The sequence below is a fragment of the Lepidochelys kempii genome, chromosome 3 (genome assembly GCF_965140265.1).
Source record: "Lepidochelys kempii isolate rLepKem1 chromosome 3, rLepKem1.hap2, whole genome shotgun sequence".
NCBI classification, from domain to species: Eukaryota; Metazoa; Chordata; order Testudines; family Cheloniidae; genus Lepidochelys; species Lepidochelys kempii.
In genome coordinates, this window is record NC_133258.1 from 120,829,213 (window position 1) to 120,851,377 (window position 22,165).

At 38.2% G+C, this 22,165-nt stretch overlaps 1 protein-coding gene across 5 annotated transcripts in view; it reads right to left on the bottom strand.

Moving 5' to 3' along the window:
- Positions 1-22,165, bottom strand: part of WTAP (WT1 associated protein) — a 36,355-nt gene that overhangs the window by 2,815 nt on the left and 11,375 nt on the right. For 2 of the 5 annotated variants that reach the window (XM_073337822.1, XM_073337821.1), the window contains exons 4-7: positions 13,211-13,269; positions 11,304-11,431; positions 5,908-6,086; positions 796-950 (exon numbers count right to left, since the gene is read on the bottom strand). In XM_073337822.1, the coding sequence (XP_073193923.1) occupies positions 796-950; positions 5,908-6,086; positions 11,304-11,431; positions 13,211-13,269 (521 nt within the window). Of the gene's footprint in view, positions 1-795; positions 2,515-5,907; positions 6,087-11,303; positions 11,432-13,210; positions 13,270-19,919; positions 20,809-20,915; positions 22,163-22,165 lie in introns of those variants that run through there. The other 3 variants (XM_073337824.1, XM_073337825.1, XM_073337826.1) reach the window with 3 other exon arrangements.

A 22,165-nucleotide genomic window follows, 5' to 3' on the forward strand; every position in this document is an offset into this window, starting at 1 on the left:
ACAGTGTCAGACTTAACTCCCAAACTTTCTTTTTAAAATATTTTATAAAGAAGTCTGTTTAGGGCCACTCTCAGACAATAAATTTAGAAGAAAAATTTCCTGACCTATGTTACAAACTCTGAACCTTTAAGGCTGGAAATTTAGTAGTCTAGGATTTTTTCCTCCATTTCAGCTAGGTGAAAGTCAGTCAGTTCACAGGTAGTTTCACTTGCAGGTTCAGAGGCACTAACAAATGCTGCAATATTTCAATTGTGAATATTGCAGAACATTTGTGTAAAAAATAGTCACTGAAATGTAAAAAGATTTGTGAACATTTCTACTGATTTTAGGTATTATTAAAAGCCTGTTTTTAGCAAATGAAGTGAGACTATAAACATCCAATTAATAAAAAGTAAGAGTTTTACATTTAACAGTTCAGCAGCTTTTGCTGTCCAAGGAGCGCAGAATATTGTGTTCAGACCCAAAAAGTGAAATAGTTTCATTCTCCACCTTAAAGTGACTCTGACCCCAGTGTAAACAGCGAAGTTACCCTTAAATATTTTGTTTTAGTAATCTAAGGCAACCAGCACCACAGATAAGAATTTACACATTTAAATTTACACGTTTAAGAATTTACACGTTTAACCTGACACTGTCCCTTTGATTCTGGGAAAGGGGGGGGAAAAAAAAAAAAAAAAAAAAAAGTGTCTCCTGCTCAGTAACGGGATAATTTACAATATCCACATGACCAGTAGATTAAATAATTAAGCCAGGGCAAATGCAAGGCAATTTCCATTTTCTTAAAAAAGCCCTTACCATCCTGACTGCTTTTTAGTTCCTCACTATATTTCTTCTGTAAAGCCAGCTCTGCCTCAAGCTGCGCAATGCGTCCTTGGGACAGCTGCCTTCCAAGCTCTTGATTCTCCTGGATAAGCATTCGACACTTCGCCATTAACTTTTTGCCTGTTTGGCTGCAAAGGAAAGAGCCATCTATCACAAAATGAAGATAAAACCTTCTGTAATCTTCCTCAATTACAATTATAACAGAGATAGGAGATGCGATTTCTGCATGTCACAATTTAAGGAACATTGTGCCTCAAGGTAATTGTCATAGCAGAAAGTCTCCCTATAGTTACCACGTGCTGTTCCAATGTCTGTTGATCTTCTGTCGCCGTTCCATAAAAGCGAAAGGCAAATTCTATTACTGTAAATATGAATGGCCACAATGTTTTTGATTACTGACATCTGGACTATCAAGGACACAATTTGGCATTTGTCCATTCTCAAAGGAAGAAAAAAAAAAGGTTAACTATGTGCCTGGTAATCAGACAGTGAGTTACAAACATTAAAAGTGCTCCTTCACTTTACGTACTAAATATTTTACTAGCTAGTCAGCTTTATTTATTTATTTATTTTTACACTGTCAGGTTTGAAGAATATTGAATTTAATGTGTTTTTTTGATCAGCATGAAAACTTCTTACTTAACATACCTGAATGATTAAATATTTATATTTTTCCAGTTTCGTACTTTTGACTATATTATATACATTGCTTCGTTGTTTCCCCAATAGCTACAGTCAGCTCCTCCTTTGTGTTTTTCACAGAGCGTGAGGGGAGATAAGAGAAAATGGAGCTGAAAAATACAAGGCAGCAGGGGGATTCAGGAGCAAGTAGTGTTTTTTTTGTTTTTTTTTGTTTGTTTTTTTTAAGTTTAACCAGATTTCAAAGTTGACAGTGTACCTTTAAGAGTGCCTGGTGATCAAAAGCCAAGAAACACCAGACCAAAAAGTATTTCATGGGGAAAAAGCAGATCTGATATTCTGCTTTTTGCAAAATCAGGAACATACACATATCTTAAATCTTCATGTTAAAACTGCAATGTAGAGCATTATAGGAACTAGTATGCAAATTAATATATAGGCAATAATATTTATTTAATCACAAAATAAAGTTGATAGCTAAAGCCCTCTAACACTGTTGGTCTGCCAAAGTTTGGAAAGTAACCACAAATATTTTGCCTTCTTTGAGGTTTAGCAACATATATAATGAAGCAGTCCTCTTTTTCCACAGGAAATGAAAGCCCTGGAAAAACAGAATTAATGGGTTTGTGATTGAACTTCAGGTCTTGTATTAGGTAACAAGCCTGAGGAGGTCAGCTTGAGACTGTATAATAAAGTTACAAGGGCAGAATGAAATTTTGCATATTAAAAAGGTAAAAAAATATTGCTAGTGTGCTTCAGACCACAGCTCTCCCCAGCAAAACTGGTGCCCAGCCAAAAGTCACTTCAAATTATCTCTCAATTAACTGTTTAAGCATTCAAGCTTTTAACACTTCAGATTTTTAATAGTTCTGCCAACTCTGTCCATTTAAAGTCTTCCAACTGACTCTCCCACATCTTTCAGAGGGGCTGCTCCAGAAGGAATCTGGCTGTGTAAAGTCCTGGAAGCCTGCAAATGTGCTTAATACAGCAACCTGTTCTTTATCTTGATGTGATGTCCAATGCCAAGTTCTTGAAGCTTAGAGTTGTGCTGACCTAATACAATACAAGTAATACAATTTAAGATAAAAATTTTCTACGGGATGCTTATTTATTCTGTGTAAACTAGGACCACTTTGGACTTAACCAATGTGACAGATATTGCAAAAGCTTTTAGGCAGACAGGCAATGATTTAGCCATTTCCAAGTTCCTGCTACTGGTAAGCTTTTATTCTGTATTTACTACCACTATAGATCATCATGTAATGTCTTCACAACAGTCATTGCCAACTGTTGCATGTATTAGTATGCACCATTAACAACTTCAGAAGCTTTGCACCATTCTAGAATGCCTGCTATTTCTTCACCATGTCTGTTCCTGCCACAACAAACCTTTTGCTTTTATTACCCGTATAGGAATTTGCACAGTTACCTATAATGCAATTTACTTTTCTAAACTTTACTTTGTCTAAACACTTTGCACTACTGAGTTTGAACAAACCTACCTTGCATGTTGAAGTATGTAATCAAGATAATACATGCAAGAATATCAGAGGCAGTAAATCTTAGAATAACTCTGATTAAAGTCACAGAACCAGGTTTTGCAACTGTATGTTTACCAAATTTATGTGCGAACACATACTATGAAACCTGTAAAAATGGAAGGGGTTAAATTTCAAAAGACTAACATTTGTAACAGTAAGTTTTCTATAAGTGAAGTTTCCGCTGACGTTTTATTTAAACAAAAATGCGTATTATGTACTGAATGTTTAAATGGTGATTTAAATGGCTTAATAAAACCACTCACTTCTTTCCCCCTTTAAACATCTGTCAGCAAGTATAATGCTGTATGCATCTACTACAATGAAGTCCCAGGCTTGATGCTAAACTTGGGCTTGCAATGGAATTGGAGCAGACGTGTGTCGGGTTAGTTCAGAACAATTAAAGATTTTGAAGGAGATCATCAACTCTTTCAAATATGAGATGAGGTGCCATAAAATAAAAGTAGTTATACAGAAGGACAGGACGAAAATGGGAAACCGTTCCTAGTGAAACAATAAAAATTTCTACAAACCCTTTATAGCTTGAGCAGTCTGACTCATCTCTTTACCAATGAAAATAAAATCATGAACCCAATGACAAATAAAAGAGTTCCCTAAATATTGAAACAAACGAACAGACTAGAAATAAATTGTTGATTCCTTGCATTCTATTTCCTGCATGTATCTAATATGTATTCATATACTTGCACCATGATTAGACTCAGATTACACAATATTTGAATTAGGGAATATTGTTCAGTTCTTTTATCACTTACTTTTAAACACAACATAACCTCCCCCCCTCAAAGACTATATAAAAATTAGCAAAACAAGATTTTAAATACTTCTGCTTGAAATTAAGACAAAGTGGTAAGAAACACATTTGTCACCTCAGTGTCACACAACACATTTTGCTCCAAAGGACAGTTTTGCATCCTTTATCTAAATAAATTAACTGATTTATAAACTTCAAATTACCAAGAAATCAGCATGGCTGGTTTTTTTGACTGCATATTATAGTAAACAGTACTTTCAAATTACTTGGTAACACTAACACAATTGTTCACTAATGCAAGTCTTACCTTTGTTTTGATGCTAGATCACTAAAACCTTAAATAATACTGTCACAGCAAAATAGATTCAATATATGTATAATTTTTTTAAAAAATTAAAATTTTGAAGGTTTTCTTTTGATGTAAATCCACCGCTTAGGTAACACTACACAAAAGCACACTACTCTTTCTTGCCCACATTAATTATGTGAAGCACAACAGTTTAAGATACTTTAAGTGAGTTGAATTAAAATTTAAATGATCTTAATGAAAAGTGCATTTTGAACAATAAGCAGTTAGAATACATTACCTTTTATAAAATGGAACCTGGTGGATTTGGGGTTTTGGTTTGTTTTTTTAAAATGATTTGGTTACAGTGAACTTTCCACAGTGTTGGACGGAGTCATGAAATAGTGCCCGACTGTATATTTAGAACATTAATGTTCTGACAAACTAATCAGCTAACAATACATGAGCACTATACCAGTCCACATAATTTCACATTTCTCTGCACACTTACACATCTCAAAACATGCACTCTGAGCTGTCCCATATTACTATTCTTGCAAATAACTTGGGACAACATTACAAAAAGGCATCAATAGAGTAGCAAAGCTCCTTAATTGATTCCAGCCAGAAGAATGCATGTGTTTAAATTATTATTTTTTTTAAGAATATGGTCTTCCCTCTCTTTTCAGAGAACGAGACATCTTAAAGGTAACATTCTCGTTCATTACCCCAAAAGTTTCACAGTACAATAGTATTACCGTCGTGTTCCTTAAGCTCTATATTAACAACGCTTTCAAGGCACATATTATATAGAAGTGCAATACAAAAACAGGCATACAATGAAACAAAAAATACCCCATACCAACACTGAAGACAGTTGCCATTATGTGTGCCTTATATATGAAGCATTTGAGATCAGTTCTCAGAATAGACGTTTGAAAAAATTCTCATTTCTGCATGTTTCCATGCAGTGAAATACTTATCACAACTAGTTTTCCTAATCATACACTCTAGTTGTGATCAAATATATTGCTTCAAACAATTTAAAACCTGCAATTAGATAGTACCTGTATTTTATACAGTCCTATTTTTGAGTCCACAGTATCATCAACCATCCAGAGAACAATCCATTATTTAAAATCATATTGACTTAAGGCTCAGTGAAATGCTATATAGCCCAAATGCTAAACAGTCAGAAGTGTACACTACCACTGATGCAATATGAAATAGCACTCTCTTGTGGCTATTTAAAGCTGGTTAGCAAATAAACTCTTTAATGCAAAATTCACCTCATTGAGTTTTGACCCAGCAGTTCAGTGAACAAGCAGGAAGTCCAGTCTTATTGGCAAAACTGACTTACAGTGTCTCTAAGTCACTAGGCTCAAGGTTAAGAGCGAAGCATATTCCATTTTTACATTTTACTGGAATTTTACATGTTCAATTCATGATTTAAAATCTCTAGGTTCTCTCTCCTCCAAACTGTCTGTAGACACAGTGTGCCACAGACTTAAGCCTTCTGTTTCTCCCTCTATTTCTTCAAATAGAACCACTTTGCACGTGTCTACATGTTCTAGAAAAGAAATTTTTTTTTCAGAGGCAGCCACTTCTTCAGAATAGTCCGACGCCATCAGGCCTCTGAAGCAAAGGGGGAGAAAAAAGCTGAAACACAAGGTTCATCTGGTAAGTTTTACATTAAGCATTACAAGCTGGACAGTATAAGAATGTGGCTTTTTGGCTCAAAACGTCTGAGTCTTGGTGTGGAAACGAGTACGTGGCTGTCCCACCATAGCATTCTCGCAGTGAGACTGTCAGGGTAGTCTTGACTGGGGAGTATTTGTTTTGTTTACCTATCAGGCGTAAATTTCCAGGCACTCAGTTCATTTTGGGCTTGTTCCAGTTTGTCTTTAGTCTGTTCCAGTTCACCTTTCATTTTTAGGAAAAACAAGTTGATGGCTGGGTCCACCATTGTTGATCTCAGTTGGGCAACACTAGGCTGCTGGACTTGCTTGAGGTACTGAATCTGATTCTGCATAAAATAAGAGAAACAAATTGTTACTGTTTATAATTTAAAAAGTGTCAATGATTTCAGAATGGACAGTTAAAAGAAGCCACATTATTCTGCTGATGGAGTTAAAAGAAGCTCATTTTCCTTCCATATTGTAACTGTTAAATTCACAGGCAGACAGCAGTATCAACTAAAGTATAAATCAGTAGGAAAATGACCCCAGAATAGAAAAAAATATGGCTCAGTTTACTTTAAATTTAAAGGCTACAAATTTTGCTTCTCTCTCCCAAATCTACTTAATTCTTCATACCACCTCAATTTAGGTTTGCATAATAAGAATAGCATTTAGGCTACTATAATACTCTACTTTTTGATTGTTTGCATTCTTCTGAAAGGTGACTACAAGTAGGAAGAGTATCAAAACCAGAGTTTTCCCAAAGTCAAATTAGAAATTGACTAGTTTCCATATACCTGTAATGTAGACCAAATCAGAGTGATGACATTAATGTTGACAAATAAATAGTGGTTCTTACTATTTCCAAATTGTTTGTCTAAAATCCTGATGTGTTTATGAAGACCACAAAACAGGCACCTTTGATGCTGGTTTGTATTATTTGCGGTATTCTTATTTAAGAATAATCAGGAAGCTAAGGTTGAAAATCTGTGTTTTGTTACAGAGTATGAAACTTCATTATCTTGTTTTAAATTAAATTTAAGCTATACTTCAACAAAAAAAAAAAAAGGGGGTTTTGTTTGGATTTAGGTTCTTTTGCAGAATCTGCAATCCAGTAATGAAATGAAAAGAAAAATTTGTAGTTACTTTTAATTTACCTATTTTCTTTTAGCACATGAATTACTTATAGAACTACTGTTACCATATTTAAATAGGATTCATTCAAATGCATTTTTGGAAGTGTGAATTCTTTTAACTTAAAAACCATATCTTTATATACTTTACTTTAAAAGGGGTGCTAAACAGAAGTATTTGAATTCTAAATCCATATACTTGTTAAAATTACATCCCCTTAGCACAGGCAGAATCGGTTTATACTAAATTCAGTTTAATATGCTTCCTAAACCTCTCTCATGTTTCTATTACAACTAAGTAAATTAAGAATTTCACAGGCTGAAAGAAACATCAACTTTAAAAATTAAATTTGTTTGATTTTTAGCTGCTGTGATCACTTATACACCCCAATCCTGTAGGTAGATATGCACTGGCAAATCCTTCTCCTAAGTAAAGTTTCACTTACGTCAAAGAAGCTCTGCACCAGGCACAAGGATCTGCCTGCAGGATTGAGGCTGCTTTGTATACGTGATAAACTAAAAAAAACACAAATATTTTTCTATTTTGTGCATTTGACAGAACTGCATGTCCAGTTAGCTTGACTGTTCTCTTTGTATAGTCAGTTTATGCTATTTGAGTCTTTCAACAACAAAAATCTGACTGAAAGACCACCACCACTTTAAACAGCAGCGAAGACCCAGGGGCAGGTTTAGTCCCTGAAACCAGTTTAAACTCTGATTGATTAGATTTTATTTTAATTATGCAACTTGAAGTCCAAGTGAAACAGTGGATATCTTAAACTAGAAGAGTCATTTTGTTTTAATCATTTACAGGGGGTCTTTCAAACAAACTTCAACTGGTCAACCAATTACAAAGCCTTTTTTCAAAGATGCTTTCCAAGAACAGGTTTATTATATATTCCCCTCTATATAAAACATATTACATACAAAACTACACTAAAAACGTTATGGTTGCAAAGTTAAGCGGTCAAAAGTTAAAGAATGCCATGTGGTGTCATTTTGTATTTTTACCAACTATACTATGTCGATTAGGTAATCATTTTACATAGAATGTTTCACTATAGTTATTTAATGGACTTCATCTTTCCACTAAACAGTGAGACCTCACTAACTTATTTTGTTAGTTTACAAAACCCCATTCATCCCATTTTTCTCTTAGCTTTGCTCCACTCTCTTATATAATGCTGCCAGTACTTTATTTGTGAAAATACTTCACTTCCAATGTTACAAAACAGGTTTCTACCATCATCATTTAAAACATATACCAAGCTTCCTCAAAGACTGCATTGCAAAATCAAATATGAAAGAGTAAAAAAAAAAAAAAACAACAACAAAACAAACTAACTAGCCAGCCTCTCCAATTTTTTTTAATTTTTTTTTTTTAAAAAAAAGCCCTCATACTCAAGGGTATATATATCTTTCTTTTCTGTATCTCCACTTAGAGGTGGATATTCCATCCTTTTAACCATCCCCAAAAAGAGGAGATTCATAAAGGACGTGTTCCAAACATGTAAATGGGTTTTTTAAAGGGACAAATTAAGCTGCAATTTGTATTTTTTGACATCCTGAAGTTAAAATACATTTCCATCTTAAAAATATGAAAAAAGTTTCTGTAAGAGAATCTTCTTTAGGTATATGTGTCCTATCTGCAAACAATTTAATGACATTCCAAGTAAACCTCACGGGATTGTCACAGGATGGCTGTCTCTTTAAGGAAAACCAGGCTCAGTCCTGTCTGTGACCTCAGCTGATGGTGATATGGCAACTTAATTAGTGACCCAGCTGCAGAGAATCAGGAAGGACTTCTTAAATACAACTGAGAATGCACTATAGGGAGAGATGCTGTAAAGGAGATGGGACACGCCTGCATGGGAAGCCCAGTAGTTTGGGGCTGCTTGTGGTTAGAGCAGAGCTTTCCCATAGAGTTAACTCCTATTGGTGAGCTCCTGGAAGGGGCCAGGCATCCAGGGAGGCAGTAGGGGAATCCTGCGGCAGAACCAAGACAAGAAAAACAAGACGCTCCGCAGGGGCCCGGAGAAGGGGTCAAGAAGCAGAGTACTTTGGTAGAGCCCGACAAGGCAGAAGAACCATAAATGTGAGCATTTGTTTTGGACTTTCAGTTGGACCTTTTCTTACCTTAGAAGGGGAGTAAATTTTTATGTAAGATGGCAGGACAGCCAGGCCACAGAAGAAGAGCGAGGCCATCTCAGGGCCAAGAAAATGATAACCTGCAGCCAAAGACAAGGATCCCTGGCAACACTGCACCATGACACAAAGGAGCAGTACTCAAGGTAAGGATGCATCATTACAAGGATTTACATGATTGTCAAAAAATGTATAATCTCGTATCTACAGCTACTGGATAATTAAGTCTTTCAAGCTCAATGGTATGCCCCCCCACACACACTTAAATTCAACAACTGATCTATGTTCTACAGACTCATCGTGGAAACAGTTTAATCTGACTATCTAAAAAGAAAGTGATTCCTGTATGTATTTCAAAAATCTCTCTGAACTGAAATAATGTTCCTTACCAGAAAAATAAAATTGTTGAAGTCATTCATTTGTAAATAAGAATATGGGGATGGGGGAAAGGAAAACATGTTCTCCCCTCATTTCTTAACTTTCACAGCAGAAGTAGAGGACTGTGACAATATTTCAAAGGTGGCTCTGCACCAGTGGTGTAAACCTGATAATACGTTTCACACTACTACTACTGGCACCTCTGTGATCCCGAAGAGGAGGAGGGAAGAAGACTGGAGAAAGGGAAAGGGGTTGTGAACCTGTTCTCAATAGCGCTTAGGTCTTTGTTCCCCATACAAGCAGATCCTAGGAGTGCACTGTGAATGGATGGCACACTTAACCCCTATGATTAGGGAGCATTTTATAGCTCTCTCTCTCTCTCCTGAGTTTCTCATCTAATCAAGTATTTATTTTTTCAGTGAGCAAGGTAGAGGTGATATGGAAGAAACCTGTAAAAAGGAGAAAATATGGAATTCCAAGAGAATCCCAAACAAGGAAAGAGGAATCCCCAGAGGCCAAATTAAAGATAGAAAATCAGAGAAAAGTAAAAGGGGGGAGAGGGTGAGTAGAAAGAAAAAACCATTAAATATAAAAAGGAGGAGCAACTGAAGTGTAACCCTGAGGGAAAAGAAAAGCTGAGCTGCTAAATTTCAAAAGAATTCTGATTTTAAAAAACCTCCTTTCCTAAAATTACTGCATTGTCTACCCATTTGAATCAGTGGGAAGGATAACAAAAACCAGCAACCCAACATCAATTTGAATTATGTCAGACCAGAAGCTCCAGCAGTAGACCTTGATGCTTGGCGCTTAAGGATAAAATGCCACTGACTTCCAAAGTCTGCTCCCATATCCAAAGTGAAGAAGTTATTTTACATGTATACATTCGATAAACTATATATTAAAAAAAGAAAATGGCCTCATGCAACAGGCTAGCAGCAGCAAAAGTATGGAATTGTTTGAATGTAACAGCACTTGAATTAGTGCCACTGATCAGGAGAGGAATGTCTTTGCTATATTTATTATCTGTTGTCGGTAGCTACCGTGAGGTGCTCTGCTCTGGTTCAATAAGTCGGCTACATGCATGTTCCCTCTGTGTGCTGCCCCAGCTCTGTGAAGACAGCTGATACAGCAGACCCCGAGAGAACTCCCAAAAACCACAGACTCTAGTAAGGTATGAAGGCACCCGGCCAGGTTTATTGTCAAACGAAGCACAGTAGTAGTTTCCCATAGACTCTATAGGACATACTACGAATGTGCGCCCCCAACAATGGGCACAGCTCAGTCAGTGGCAGGGCACTCCACTGCCCCCTAGGCTGGACAAAGATGTGCGCTCCAGGACCTATTTTTATACAGTTGCAGGACAGATTACTCATCCCTACTGACGTATTGAGGTACAGCCCCTTGACTCATTAGGGTGCTGTTTCCCACTTTGATCATGTTGGTTCAAACAAACACATCTGTCCATCATGCTACCCTTTTGACCCTGTCTTTGGGATGCACCTGGTTGTTCCTTAACTCTGTAAGTATCCTCTTATCGGGATGTCCAGGTGTCATCTTGGCACATGTTCTTCTTACTACTACTTATATCATTAGTACGTGCTTTCAAGGAGCCCTTTTCTTGCCAAGTACTGCAATTAGGGCCTGCCTCTGGGTCACAGCCCAGCTTTGCTTAGCAATGCCTGGAAGTACTTTGGTTCAGGCTTTAGGCCTCAGACACAAGGGTTTATGTTTCAGGGCCTCTTATTAAATATCTTACTTGAGTTTAAGTTAAAATGTATATTCTTCCATATTAAATTACTCTTTAGATTCTGATCCTATTTTCCCTTACAAGATAACAATATGCAGTACATGCTCAGCTGAAAACACATTCCTATAACATTAAGACATTTATCAACATTAAATACTTACAGTACACTCTTGCATTTCCTGTTCCTTAGTTGCCAGCCTCATCACTAGGATATTCTCTCTTCGGGCAGACTCTTGTTGTTGTTGCTTCAGCTTCTCTTCAGACTCTCTCAATCCAGTTACATCATTAGCTAATATTAATGATAAATACAGAAAGCACAAACTTTAATAGCCTAGTTTACAACAGACTAGTTCAAAGACTATGATGACTTTAGAAAGAATAAACTGGTTGCTTTAAAAATAGATTAAAAGGAAAACTAAGTCAAAAACATCAAGGTTTAGATACTGGAATTACTCTAAAGTCCATTTTAAATTTGTGACATTAGTCCCTGTTAGTTTCTACTAATCCTTTTTTGAAAGCTTTCTATCATGTTAAATACCAGTAGTAGCAACTGCAACAGCGCTAGTGTAAACCAGCCACTGTTTGTGCCTCTTCTTCATTAGCACTCCTACTCTGCTACTAGGACCCAAGGAACTGCATTGGTATTAAGGGAGGGAAAGGTCTTCAGAAAGAGACCAGTATAGCTGAGGACTGTGCATTCTCAGCAACTGTACTCAATTTCTAAGCAGCATTGTTTTTAGACAATACTCAAGCTGGAATGTCCAAACCCCACAGTCACATTTTGACATTACAAAACTTCAGAGATGGCAATCCAATCACATTTTAAAGTTTCATTCCAACCAAACACACCATGTTAAAACATTTCTATTAGGTATGTTGGAAATGTAAGTTAGGGATTCAATTTTTGTTTTCTACTGACGTTATAATAATGTATGTTTTTGTTTTGCTCATAGCATTTGTCAACTAATCTGACAAGATGCTGGAAGTGCTATTTAACAATGTTATTTTAAAACTACTTGAGCTCTTTTAATGCACACTAAGGAAAAACTTAATACTAGTTTTGGGGAGGATTTAAAAAAGTTTTTGTACAAAATCTGTAATAGTTTTAATCACCGACTATTTGTGCTGGTACAGCTGTTCCCGCACCTGAAGATGGCAGGAGCATTCGAGTGGAAGCTACACATCTAGTCCATTCATGCACTTCTACAGGGCTAGCGTGGTCCCAGCACAGAGGGAAACCATGGTATACACTCATTTCAGTTTGTTGCATGTACAAAACCATAACGAGCAAGAAACCAATTAGAGGTCAGTCTCTCTCAAAGCAAGCATGATAAAGACAGGTTGAAAAAGAACAAAGCCACCTTGAAGAGTAGTGGTACAAAGAATTCTCAAGATTTGAAAGCGGGGTGGTGAATCCATTATTTTAGTTGCCAATCCAATTAGTGACATAAGTAGGATTGGTAACTCAGCTACCCCTAAAACACACTCATTCATCCAATCTTAGGGTGGGTGGAAATCTCTCTCCTTCTCTTTCAAAAGGAGAAGATCTACAGTTAAAGAACAGCATAGCTGGTGAATATTCAAAAGTGGTAAATTAAGATACATGATCTATACAAGACTTAACTGGCGATTCATTTTAGACCACTTCCCCTAACCAAAAATCCTTTCACTTCTCATCCTAGAACATTTTTGTAAAATGGCCTCTCTTTCACAGAGAAATGATTGCCAAAGTCTGTCTTAAAAACGATATGTATCCCCCCCCCCCCCCAGTCGGGGCACACCTGCTAATTTTATACATGCCCAAACAAAGAAGACCATTTACTGATAGATGAAGAAGCCACTGGAAGACAGGGGGTGGATATCTGCTCTAGAGGATGCAGGTCTTGTGGGCCTATACTAAACCATCCCGGCCAGTGCACCAGCCAGGTAACACCTTCTGTTCAGATTATCATTCCCCACTGTAATTTATTTATTTATTTTATTTTTTTTACAAGGCATATAAATCACTTGAAACACTATTTAAACAGATTTGTGTAACATTTGTGACTTTGAAAGTAGACTAACTTACAATTAAGATCTGTGTATTTGCCCTCCAGAGCCTGTACATATGCTTCATATTGCTTCCACCTATTAAGGGAGGAAAACAAACATTTCTGAACCTTGATTCATTAGACTGAGGCATCTTAATTTAAAAACACTAACATAATACACATTTGTACCATAACCAGAATAGGTCACAAGGGATACATGCAGGTGTGCGTATGTATATACACACACACACAGATACACATATATATAATCTTCTATTTGCTAGTTAAAACGATGGAAAAGTTGACTTTCATGGCTGAAAGTCAAGTTTAATTCTGCTTCTGAACTAAAGAGAAAAGGATAAAGAAAAATCACTACCTTCTAAAAAAAGTGACATACTAAAAGTCTTAGAAGGTTGTCTGCATTATTCTGGACAAAACTTTAGACCATTCATGTTTACTATTTAGTCATGAATTTTATGGAACACTTTACTTGTTCATTTAAATATTATCGTGTTCCCAAATGCAAAACTATCAAAACCAAAATTTAGTAATAAAAAGTGAACACAAATGCACAGCATACAAGTGGATTTAGAAATCCATCAAGAGATTCAGACAGTCAAAATTAATAAGGTGAAAAGTTGGAAAGTTTTCTTGGCTTGTTCAAGCCAGGATTGTCTTCTGAAAATCCAGTGAATGGGAGACAAATGGTTAAGTTATTGGCAAACAAGCAGTTGTTAGAGTTGGCCATCTTTTAGCTACTCTAGCCATGGAATACTTAAATAATCCATTTATTCAAAAAGACTCTAGATTACACCATCCTGATGCAAACAAAATTTGGGGGGGAAGGGGGGGGGGAGAATGGCATTTGGACATCCAGGTCAAAGTCTTAAGAACAAGAAAAAAAAATTAGACTACTAAATAAACTACCTAGATTTTTCAAAGCAATGAGCTCCCAATGGACTTAATAGCTGACTTCAAGAGGTCTTTATCAAATGGTAAGGTATACAATAAGATTAATATTTTATTAATGACCGTGAGACACAACTTCAGAATTTTGCTTAAATAAGAACATTCTTGCAATTATTCCTTGAGACATTTTTCCATTTCGATTAAAGGTCTGAAAAAGTCTAATCTGAGATAAAATTCAGTTACAGGGAAGGAGTGATCTGTCCAAATAAAATCTTAAATTTATTTATGAGAGCACCTGACCCCTAGGAATAAAGTGAACGCACCCAGTAAAATAATATTTCTGTTAAAAGTTGCCATCTCCTAATTTATAGGAACATTTTTAATCTGTTCTATTTTATGGCCAGCTTTTTTTTCCTTCAAGATTTTCCTTTGGAATTTCTACTAAGTTCTGACGCTTAAATATCAATTTTCAAGAACAAAATTACTTACATTATTATTTCTCTGAAAATACCATACAGGATTCATTCTTGGGTCTTGTGCCCTCTACACATTTAGGAAATTTCCTTAGCTCTTAAGACTGTGGGGGGGCAGCTGCAGCAGGAGGCTCCTCTAGTACACCAGTAGTTTAACTCAAAGTCTGAATGCTGAGCTTGCTTCAGTCTAATTTTTTCAAGAGGCTGTGGATGTGCTTATCCCCAACCCCAGAGAGCACAGGGGGAGGTACAGTGTAGCCCCATTGGCTCCCAGTCCCCTTGCTCCGCACAGAAAGCCTGGCATGTGGGCTGCAGCCTCCCTCTGCTGTCACCCCGCCTGTAAGCAGATTTTCTGGGAGCATGCCCTCCCAGGCTGCAGCCCTTTATTTCCTTCCTTGGCTATTGACTCAGAAACCTGCCTTCCACTTATTAGCATTTCAGTTGCCAGTAAAAAGTTATTTGGCAGTTGCTAATAAGTGGAATCTACTTATCTACCAAAAAGCCTTGCAGTTTTCATTGCATGCCACATGCTTGGGGGGTGTAAACAGACCCAAGGGAACCTTTTACTGCACACAATTAACCTTCATATGTCATCAGACAGCTCATAGAGGAAGTTCCTTTCTTGACCAGTCAAAAAGGAACTAGCTCAAAATGTTCAAGCCTCTGAGGTACCTGGGGTTGGAATGTTCTGATCACGGAAAAGCCCTGCCATACAGTCAGCCTACAGGTACCACAGAGGAGCAAAAATCTGAAGAGCCAGGAAGGCACAATATCCAGGAGTGAAAATCCTGCACTGAGGTTATTTACTGTGCTTTAACTCCTGCCTTTGACATATGTTCCTATAACAGCATCTATTCATAACCCCAGAGAACTCATCTGCAGCAGGAGCTGCAGTGAAATGCTACTTCCTGAAACGTTAAACTTGAGACAGAACAGCACATTTAATAGGTGTTAACTAACGGCACTTTTTCATGAAAATTGATGGTTTAAAGGCTAGGAAGATTAAGCCAGTTTCCTAGTAACTGTCAAAGTGCAGTTTTACTCAGAAGTATGACTAAAAATGCCACATTCTTATTGAACAGATTTCTTTTGTGTAATAGTCATCTGTATTTGCTTGCTTGTGTGACAAGAGTTACTACACCGGACCCTCGCTAGAACGCAGGATTTGGGATTCATGTGCAGTACCGCGTTCTAGTGGGGACCGCGTTAAAATGCATTACAATTAAAGGAATTAAATTTGGGATCCATGGCCACGACCGCGTTATATGCAAACTCGTGCTATATAGATGCGCGCTCTAGCGCGGGTCTGGTGTACTTGTTGCCCCTGTTAATACAGAGCATAGCTAGAAAAAATGAGCTGGATTCTGTTCATGCATCAAGTATTTGTATTACAGTGGTTCTTAAAGGCTTCAACAGATATCAAGGCCCAATTGTTCTAAGCACAGTACAAACAGTTCAGAATCCTTGTCATTAAGAGTTTACAGTCTAAACAGACATGATAGACAAATGGGTGGTAGGGGTAACAGATTACCCAAGCGCTCACAGCAAGTCAGTGGCAGAACTGGGAACAAAACCTGCTTCCCAGAGCAGCACCTTATCTTCTAGACAAATGGCACAAGTACCCTCTGAGGAGGGTTTTACAGATTTTAAGGCTAATAATAGTCAACATAATCTAACTCAGTGGTTCTCAAACTTTTTGGATTGGCAACCCCTCTCAGACAGCAAACCACTAAGTGAGAGACACCCCCCCCCCCCATATAAATTAAACGCTTATTTAACACTATTTTAAATGTTAAAATGAATTTACCTTTTCTCGCCACTTTTAAAATTAAGACAACCATTTTTTACTGAATTGTTATAAACAGAAAAGTGGTTTTTGTGTTTTTTTTTTAAAGTTACTGTCTAATTCCAGGGTCGGAAAGAAACTGTGCATCACTTTTTACACCAGACATTAGCACAGACTTCAGAGCAGACTTGCTAGCTAACTGGGAGGCTGGGAAAAGTGGTATTAACAATCACTTTTCACAGCAGATTTGCTAGTGCCCTATTGCAACTCTTACTTCTGTGCTGCTGGTGGTGGTGGCAGGTGCTGCCTCAAGAGCTGGGCAGCTGGAGAGTGGCGACTGCTGGCTGGTCGCCCAACTCTGAAGACAGTGCTACCACCGACAGCAGTGCAGAACTGCACAAGTAAGGGTGGCAATGCCGTATCATGCCACCTTTACTTCTGCATAATGCTTGGCCTTTACGGGGGGGGGCTTTAGGCCACAAGCCTCCTTCTCCCCCCGAGTACCATACTATAATTTGTAATTTAACAGTCAGACACACACTGGGGGGGGGGGGGCTGATCTCAGTGTTTTGATTGGTCTAGTTTAGTGCAGCTTTTCAGCAGCTGAATAATCAAGCCCTCTGTTGTCCCACCTTTTTATCCTCAAGATGACAAACCTGCATGCACGATATTATAATCCCCAGAGCCCAATTTCCTTAACGTGGTGATAATACAAATATATATTGATTAGAAACAAAGATTTCTGCATTATGTTTACAATACTTTCTGAAGTAAATACCTTTCTACTGCAATGTAGGGTGTGTATAGTTTTCCAGAACACTAGATTTAAACTATATAATTTAAAGTAGTTGCTCTCTGCTTCATGCATGTACTCGTGACCCCATTTGTGAACCTCCTAATCTAACCTGATCTCCTGCATAAACACAATGAATAGAATTCCACCCAATAATTCCTCCACTCAGTTTAACTTTTGAGGAGCTATAGTTTTGTTGTTTTAAAAAGATAGATGTCAAACTTTGATGTGAAGAGTTCAAGTGAGGAGGACCTACCACACCTGATAATCTGTTCCAATATTATGCTTGCTGTTAGAAAGCTTGCATCTTATTTCCCCATCTGATCCAGCCATTGGATCTTCTTATGACTATCTAAGATTAATGTGCTCTCTAGCCGTCAGGATCTTCTCCCTGTATAGGTCATCAAATAAAGACTGGATGCCTCTCCTGAAAATATGCTTTAGTGACACATTACTGAGCTCAATACAGGAGTAACTGGGTGAAATTCTGTGGCCTGCGTTACACAAGAGGTCAGACTACTTCAGGGTTTCCTCAAACTTCATTGCATGCGACCCCCTTCTGACAACTAGAATTACTATGGGGACCCTGGGAAGGGGGACCAAAGCCCAAGCCCCACCACCCAGGGCCAAAGCCCTGCCACCCGGACGGGGCGCCACAGCTTGAGGGCTTCAGCACTGGGGCTCAGATGTCAGTTTCAGCCCCAAACCCCAGTAAATCTAATGCAGCCTGGCGATCGTATTGAAATGGGGTCCTGACCCACAGTTTGAGAACCGCTGGGCTAGATGATTTAATGATCCTTTCTGGACTTAATGTACAAATTTGATATCTGATTTATTAGAGAGAAGGTTAATAGACTGAAGGACCTCCGTCTCTCATTGAAGGAGATGTTTTCAAGACCTGAAACCTTTTAGTTTTTTTTAACTCAATTTTTCAACATCCTTTTAAAAAATTTACTGTACAGATCTCTGGCATTTCTTCTTGTTGCTTTCCACAGCGATACAAGCATAACTTATCTTGGATGATTGACACTAGAGCCCATACTTCCTCACTAGCCTCCTACTGGTTTTATACATAGATTAATAAAAAGGGGAATAACGAAATTATGCACAATAGTCATCCAGGTAGGGGAGTAATTTGTTCCACATGATCTTTGGGGCTCTTGCTCCCTTAAAAACAAAAACTGTCTACCATTGGTAGGCTCCAAACAGCAAACACACACTTTATGGGCTTTAATACTGTTAACTGACATTTCCAGAAAAAGTAGCATTGACATCTAATTTTAATCCACTACTAGAAGTGGAACCACCACACCACTATTCCCAGGGTTTACCCAAAAAGAGAGACTTGGGTCAAGGATATCATTACTTATGGTTCTGCCAGAACTGTTCCATCACAACCTTCTAACCAACATTCACTAAAAAAGATGATTTGGACAGAGTAATAGCTGAGAACAATGACGAGAAGTTTTCTTAAGCAACATCCTAGCCTTCTTGGAGTGGATCAATGCCTTCCCTTCAACAATAGCCAAGCGTATTCCCACTTTCCTTCATTAGATAAGTTATGGACTCAACCTATAGGCTTGTACCCTGCAACTCCCTCAATCTGTCAAAGCTCAGGTAGGAAAGATGGTGCCAATCATGCACGGTTTTGTCACAACGAAGACAGCTTAGTCCAAATCCAAGTGGTTTTAGCTGCAAGTAATTTTAAAAGTCATTCAAAATAATAAACCTGTGACTGTTGCTAGATTAAAACAGCCTCAGTTAGTCAGGCTGTTCATCTTCTGGAAAGGTGATGATCAGAACTTTGAAGATGCTATAAGGAAGATAGGTTTCAGAGTAACAGCCGTGTTAGTCTGTATTCGCAAAAAGAAAAGGAGGACTTGTGGCACCTTAGAGACTAACCAATTTGAGCATAAGCTTTCGTGAGCTACAGCTCACTTCATCGGATGCATACTGTGGAAAGTGTACACTAGTCTCTAAGGTGCCACAAGTACTCCTTTTCTTTTTATAAGGAAGATATTTTCCTTTGCCTGTATAGTGAGGAGTTTAACATTTGTGCTGCAATTGTTCAACCTTAGAACATGACTTCTCTGAGTAGCCTCCCTTTGTATGTTCCACTTCAGATGCGCATGCCCTCCATGCGCCTTTAATCTGAGATTTTTGGTAGCAGTGCCTCTTCATTCCATGACTTCCTCATGTCCATACAGAGGCGATACAGAGCTGTGCCCAAGAGGTCAAACCACCACCCTTCGTTACTTAATTGTTCTGCAACAGAGCATCTAGCATGCCTGCTTCAGGTTTACATTGTTTCCTTTTACTTTATAGCTCTATTTTGTTTTAGGGTTTTCCCCTACATTAAACACCATTTCTTTTTCTCCCCCTCCCCCCCAACACCACCACCCCCTAAGAGACTCTGCTCAGGGGTTGTCATTAGTGTGCTATACCAGGGTCCCTGGGACTCAAGCAGTGCCTCACATGCTTGGAATCTATTGCAGTTAGCAACTGACATTCACAGTGCATCCACTGTCTGGGAGACACATACATAGTTGAAAAGTATAGTAGACTCAAATTGGCAAAGCTGCAACTTGAGCATCAGTTCACACAGTTTCCAAACACTTTGTTCTGGTATATGTCTCCAGGCAGCCATATGCTGCTGTTGACAAAGCAGTCTTATCAACAGTTTTAGATCCAGCTCTCAAGCATGATCCTCTTTCCAGAAATGCTGCTCTGGAGTCTTAGTGGAGCACCAATAGGGACACTACTCAAAAGAAAGAGAAGTTACTTACCTTGTACATTAAGTTCTAAGGGCTTCTCTACATTACCCGCAGGATCGACGAGCAGTGATTGATCCAGCAGGGGTTGATTTATCGTGTCTAGTCTAGACACGATAGATTAACTGCTGAGCGCTCCCCCATCCACTCCAGTACTCTACCGGAGCAAGAGGTGGAGTCGACGGGGAAGCATCAGCTGTTGACTCACTGCAGCGAAGACACCGCGGTGAGTAGATTTAAGTACGTTGACTTCAGCTACGTTATTCACATTTGCAGCCTCATGCAGTTCACAAGTGATGTACATACGTGCTCTACAGAAGCCATTTGTAGAGTGGAAACAGTGTTAGGAATGACATGGGGGGGGAACAAAGCAGACTTAAAGGCAGGATTCCATGATAAATGTTGGAACCATAGTCTGCTCTTGAGCTGTCTGTATAAGCAAGGGGAATGTCATTCCTATAGTAGTAAGCTACTTGATAAAGTGGAAAAAAAACCCAGCAGCTGCCGTCATGCAGAGCTATAATGAATTTGGGTTCCCCTAGGTGCAGCTAGATCTATTTTTAAAAAGTACTCATGTAACCAGTTTGAAAAAGAGTTGGAAAGACAGTATTTGTTGTGGAACTTCAAGTTAATGATTTGTTTACTCACTGATGTAACCAGTGCCAGGATGCGATGTTTGTCTACTTCATGTGTACATCTTTTAGCCCCATTTAAGAACAGCAAAACATTATCCACAAATGTGCACTGATAATCGGTGCACAACATATACAGACAGTAAGATTCCCACAGACACCACTGAAACATTTTAAGTTGTCAAAATATACAACCAAGGAAAATCAGTCTATACAATTCCTACATACTAGATATGTAAACATGAATATTGCTAGTTAGTAAATACTCCATTATCTTAAGGGAAAAAAAAAATAAAAAGTCCCAACTTTCATACTTCAAGGTTGTGAGACAACACTTATGTATATTCCTGTGTCCAAAGACAACTCTGAAGTCACTTGCCATCTAACATGAGATACAGGCTTGAAAAATTCCTGGATGAAGGCCATACAACAGACCAGGTGGTTGGGTGGGGTGCAGTCACCAGCAAGGTTCAGCAGTAACAGCCTGGTGAAAAATCCAGCCTACCACTTCCAGCTGCTTAAAGGCAGGAGGGTATTCCAACACAGGGTGAATTCCCTTCATTTGGCCTGATCTACATACAAGATCTGCAATGATTTAACAATTGTTATTTAAAATCTATTTACTTAAACCAACATCCATCCCTGTATTGACACAATCCCAACTGTGTGGACACAGTTAAATTTGTTTACAACTGGATTGTGCTCATCAGAGGGCCTGACATTGGGATAAGTGAACAGATTTAAGTTAAACTGTTGCAACTTTTACAATTACAAAAACCTCCTAGCCAGAATCTGAGAACATCTGACCAATTTTAAATACTCCCACTTAATGGCTAGGGAAAGGGACTTCTTTCTCTTCCCCATATAGTCAGTCTCTTTTGCTCTCCCAAGTCTGTTTCTGATGTTCCCTCCTTTGAATAGTTTCAGTGTATTTGTTCCAGACAGCTTTCCATAACAGTGGAGGAAAAACAAGATTGTCAGTTTCAGTGCTGGCTAAAGAACTCCCAATAGCAGTAGTGATATGGATCAATTTTGCCAATTTCACTCAGCTACTACTTGGGGAAAAAGGTTAAGCAGCTGAGGTACAGAAAATGTATGCAGCCTCAGAAAGACAGCACTGCATCAGTTGATATTTGATCCACATTCAAGAGATCCTTATGGGGTGTGAAGACTGCCAGAAACTTGTTTTTAAATAAAAAGCTTAAATTAATAGAGGTTTCTAGCTGCTTAATTCTCCCTACTCACCAATACTAGTATGCTATTTACAATTAAAGTGGATTTTTTTTGAACCCTGATAACTCCAAGGACATGTTTATAGATACTGACAAATGCTTTTGAGAGTGACTAGTGATTTCAGGTGCCTCAGTTCTGGATATTTAAGCTGAGACACCTTTAAAGAAGCTTGATTTTTCAGAGGGTGGAGAGCAGCAATATGAGAAATCAAGCCCTTTTAATAAGTTTCGAGTTGGACACCCAAACATCAAAATCACTTTTGAAAATCTTGGCCATTGTCAACTACCAAATTACATGTACTGCTACATGGTGTACTTTAGAAATAACAGTTTGGACAGAGTGGTACTTTTCCCATTAGGATTTGAGAGAAATCCCATTTAAAAGTTTTTGTTTATA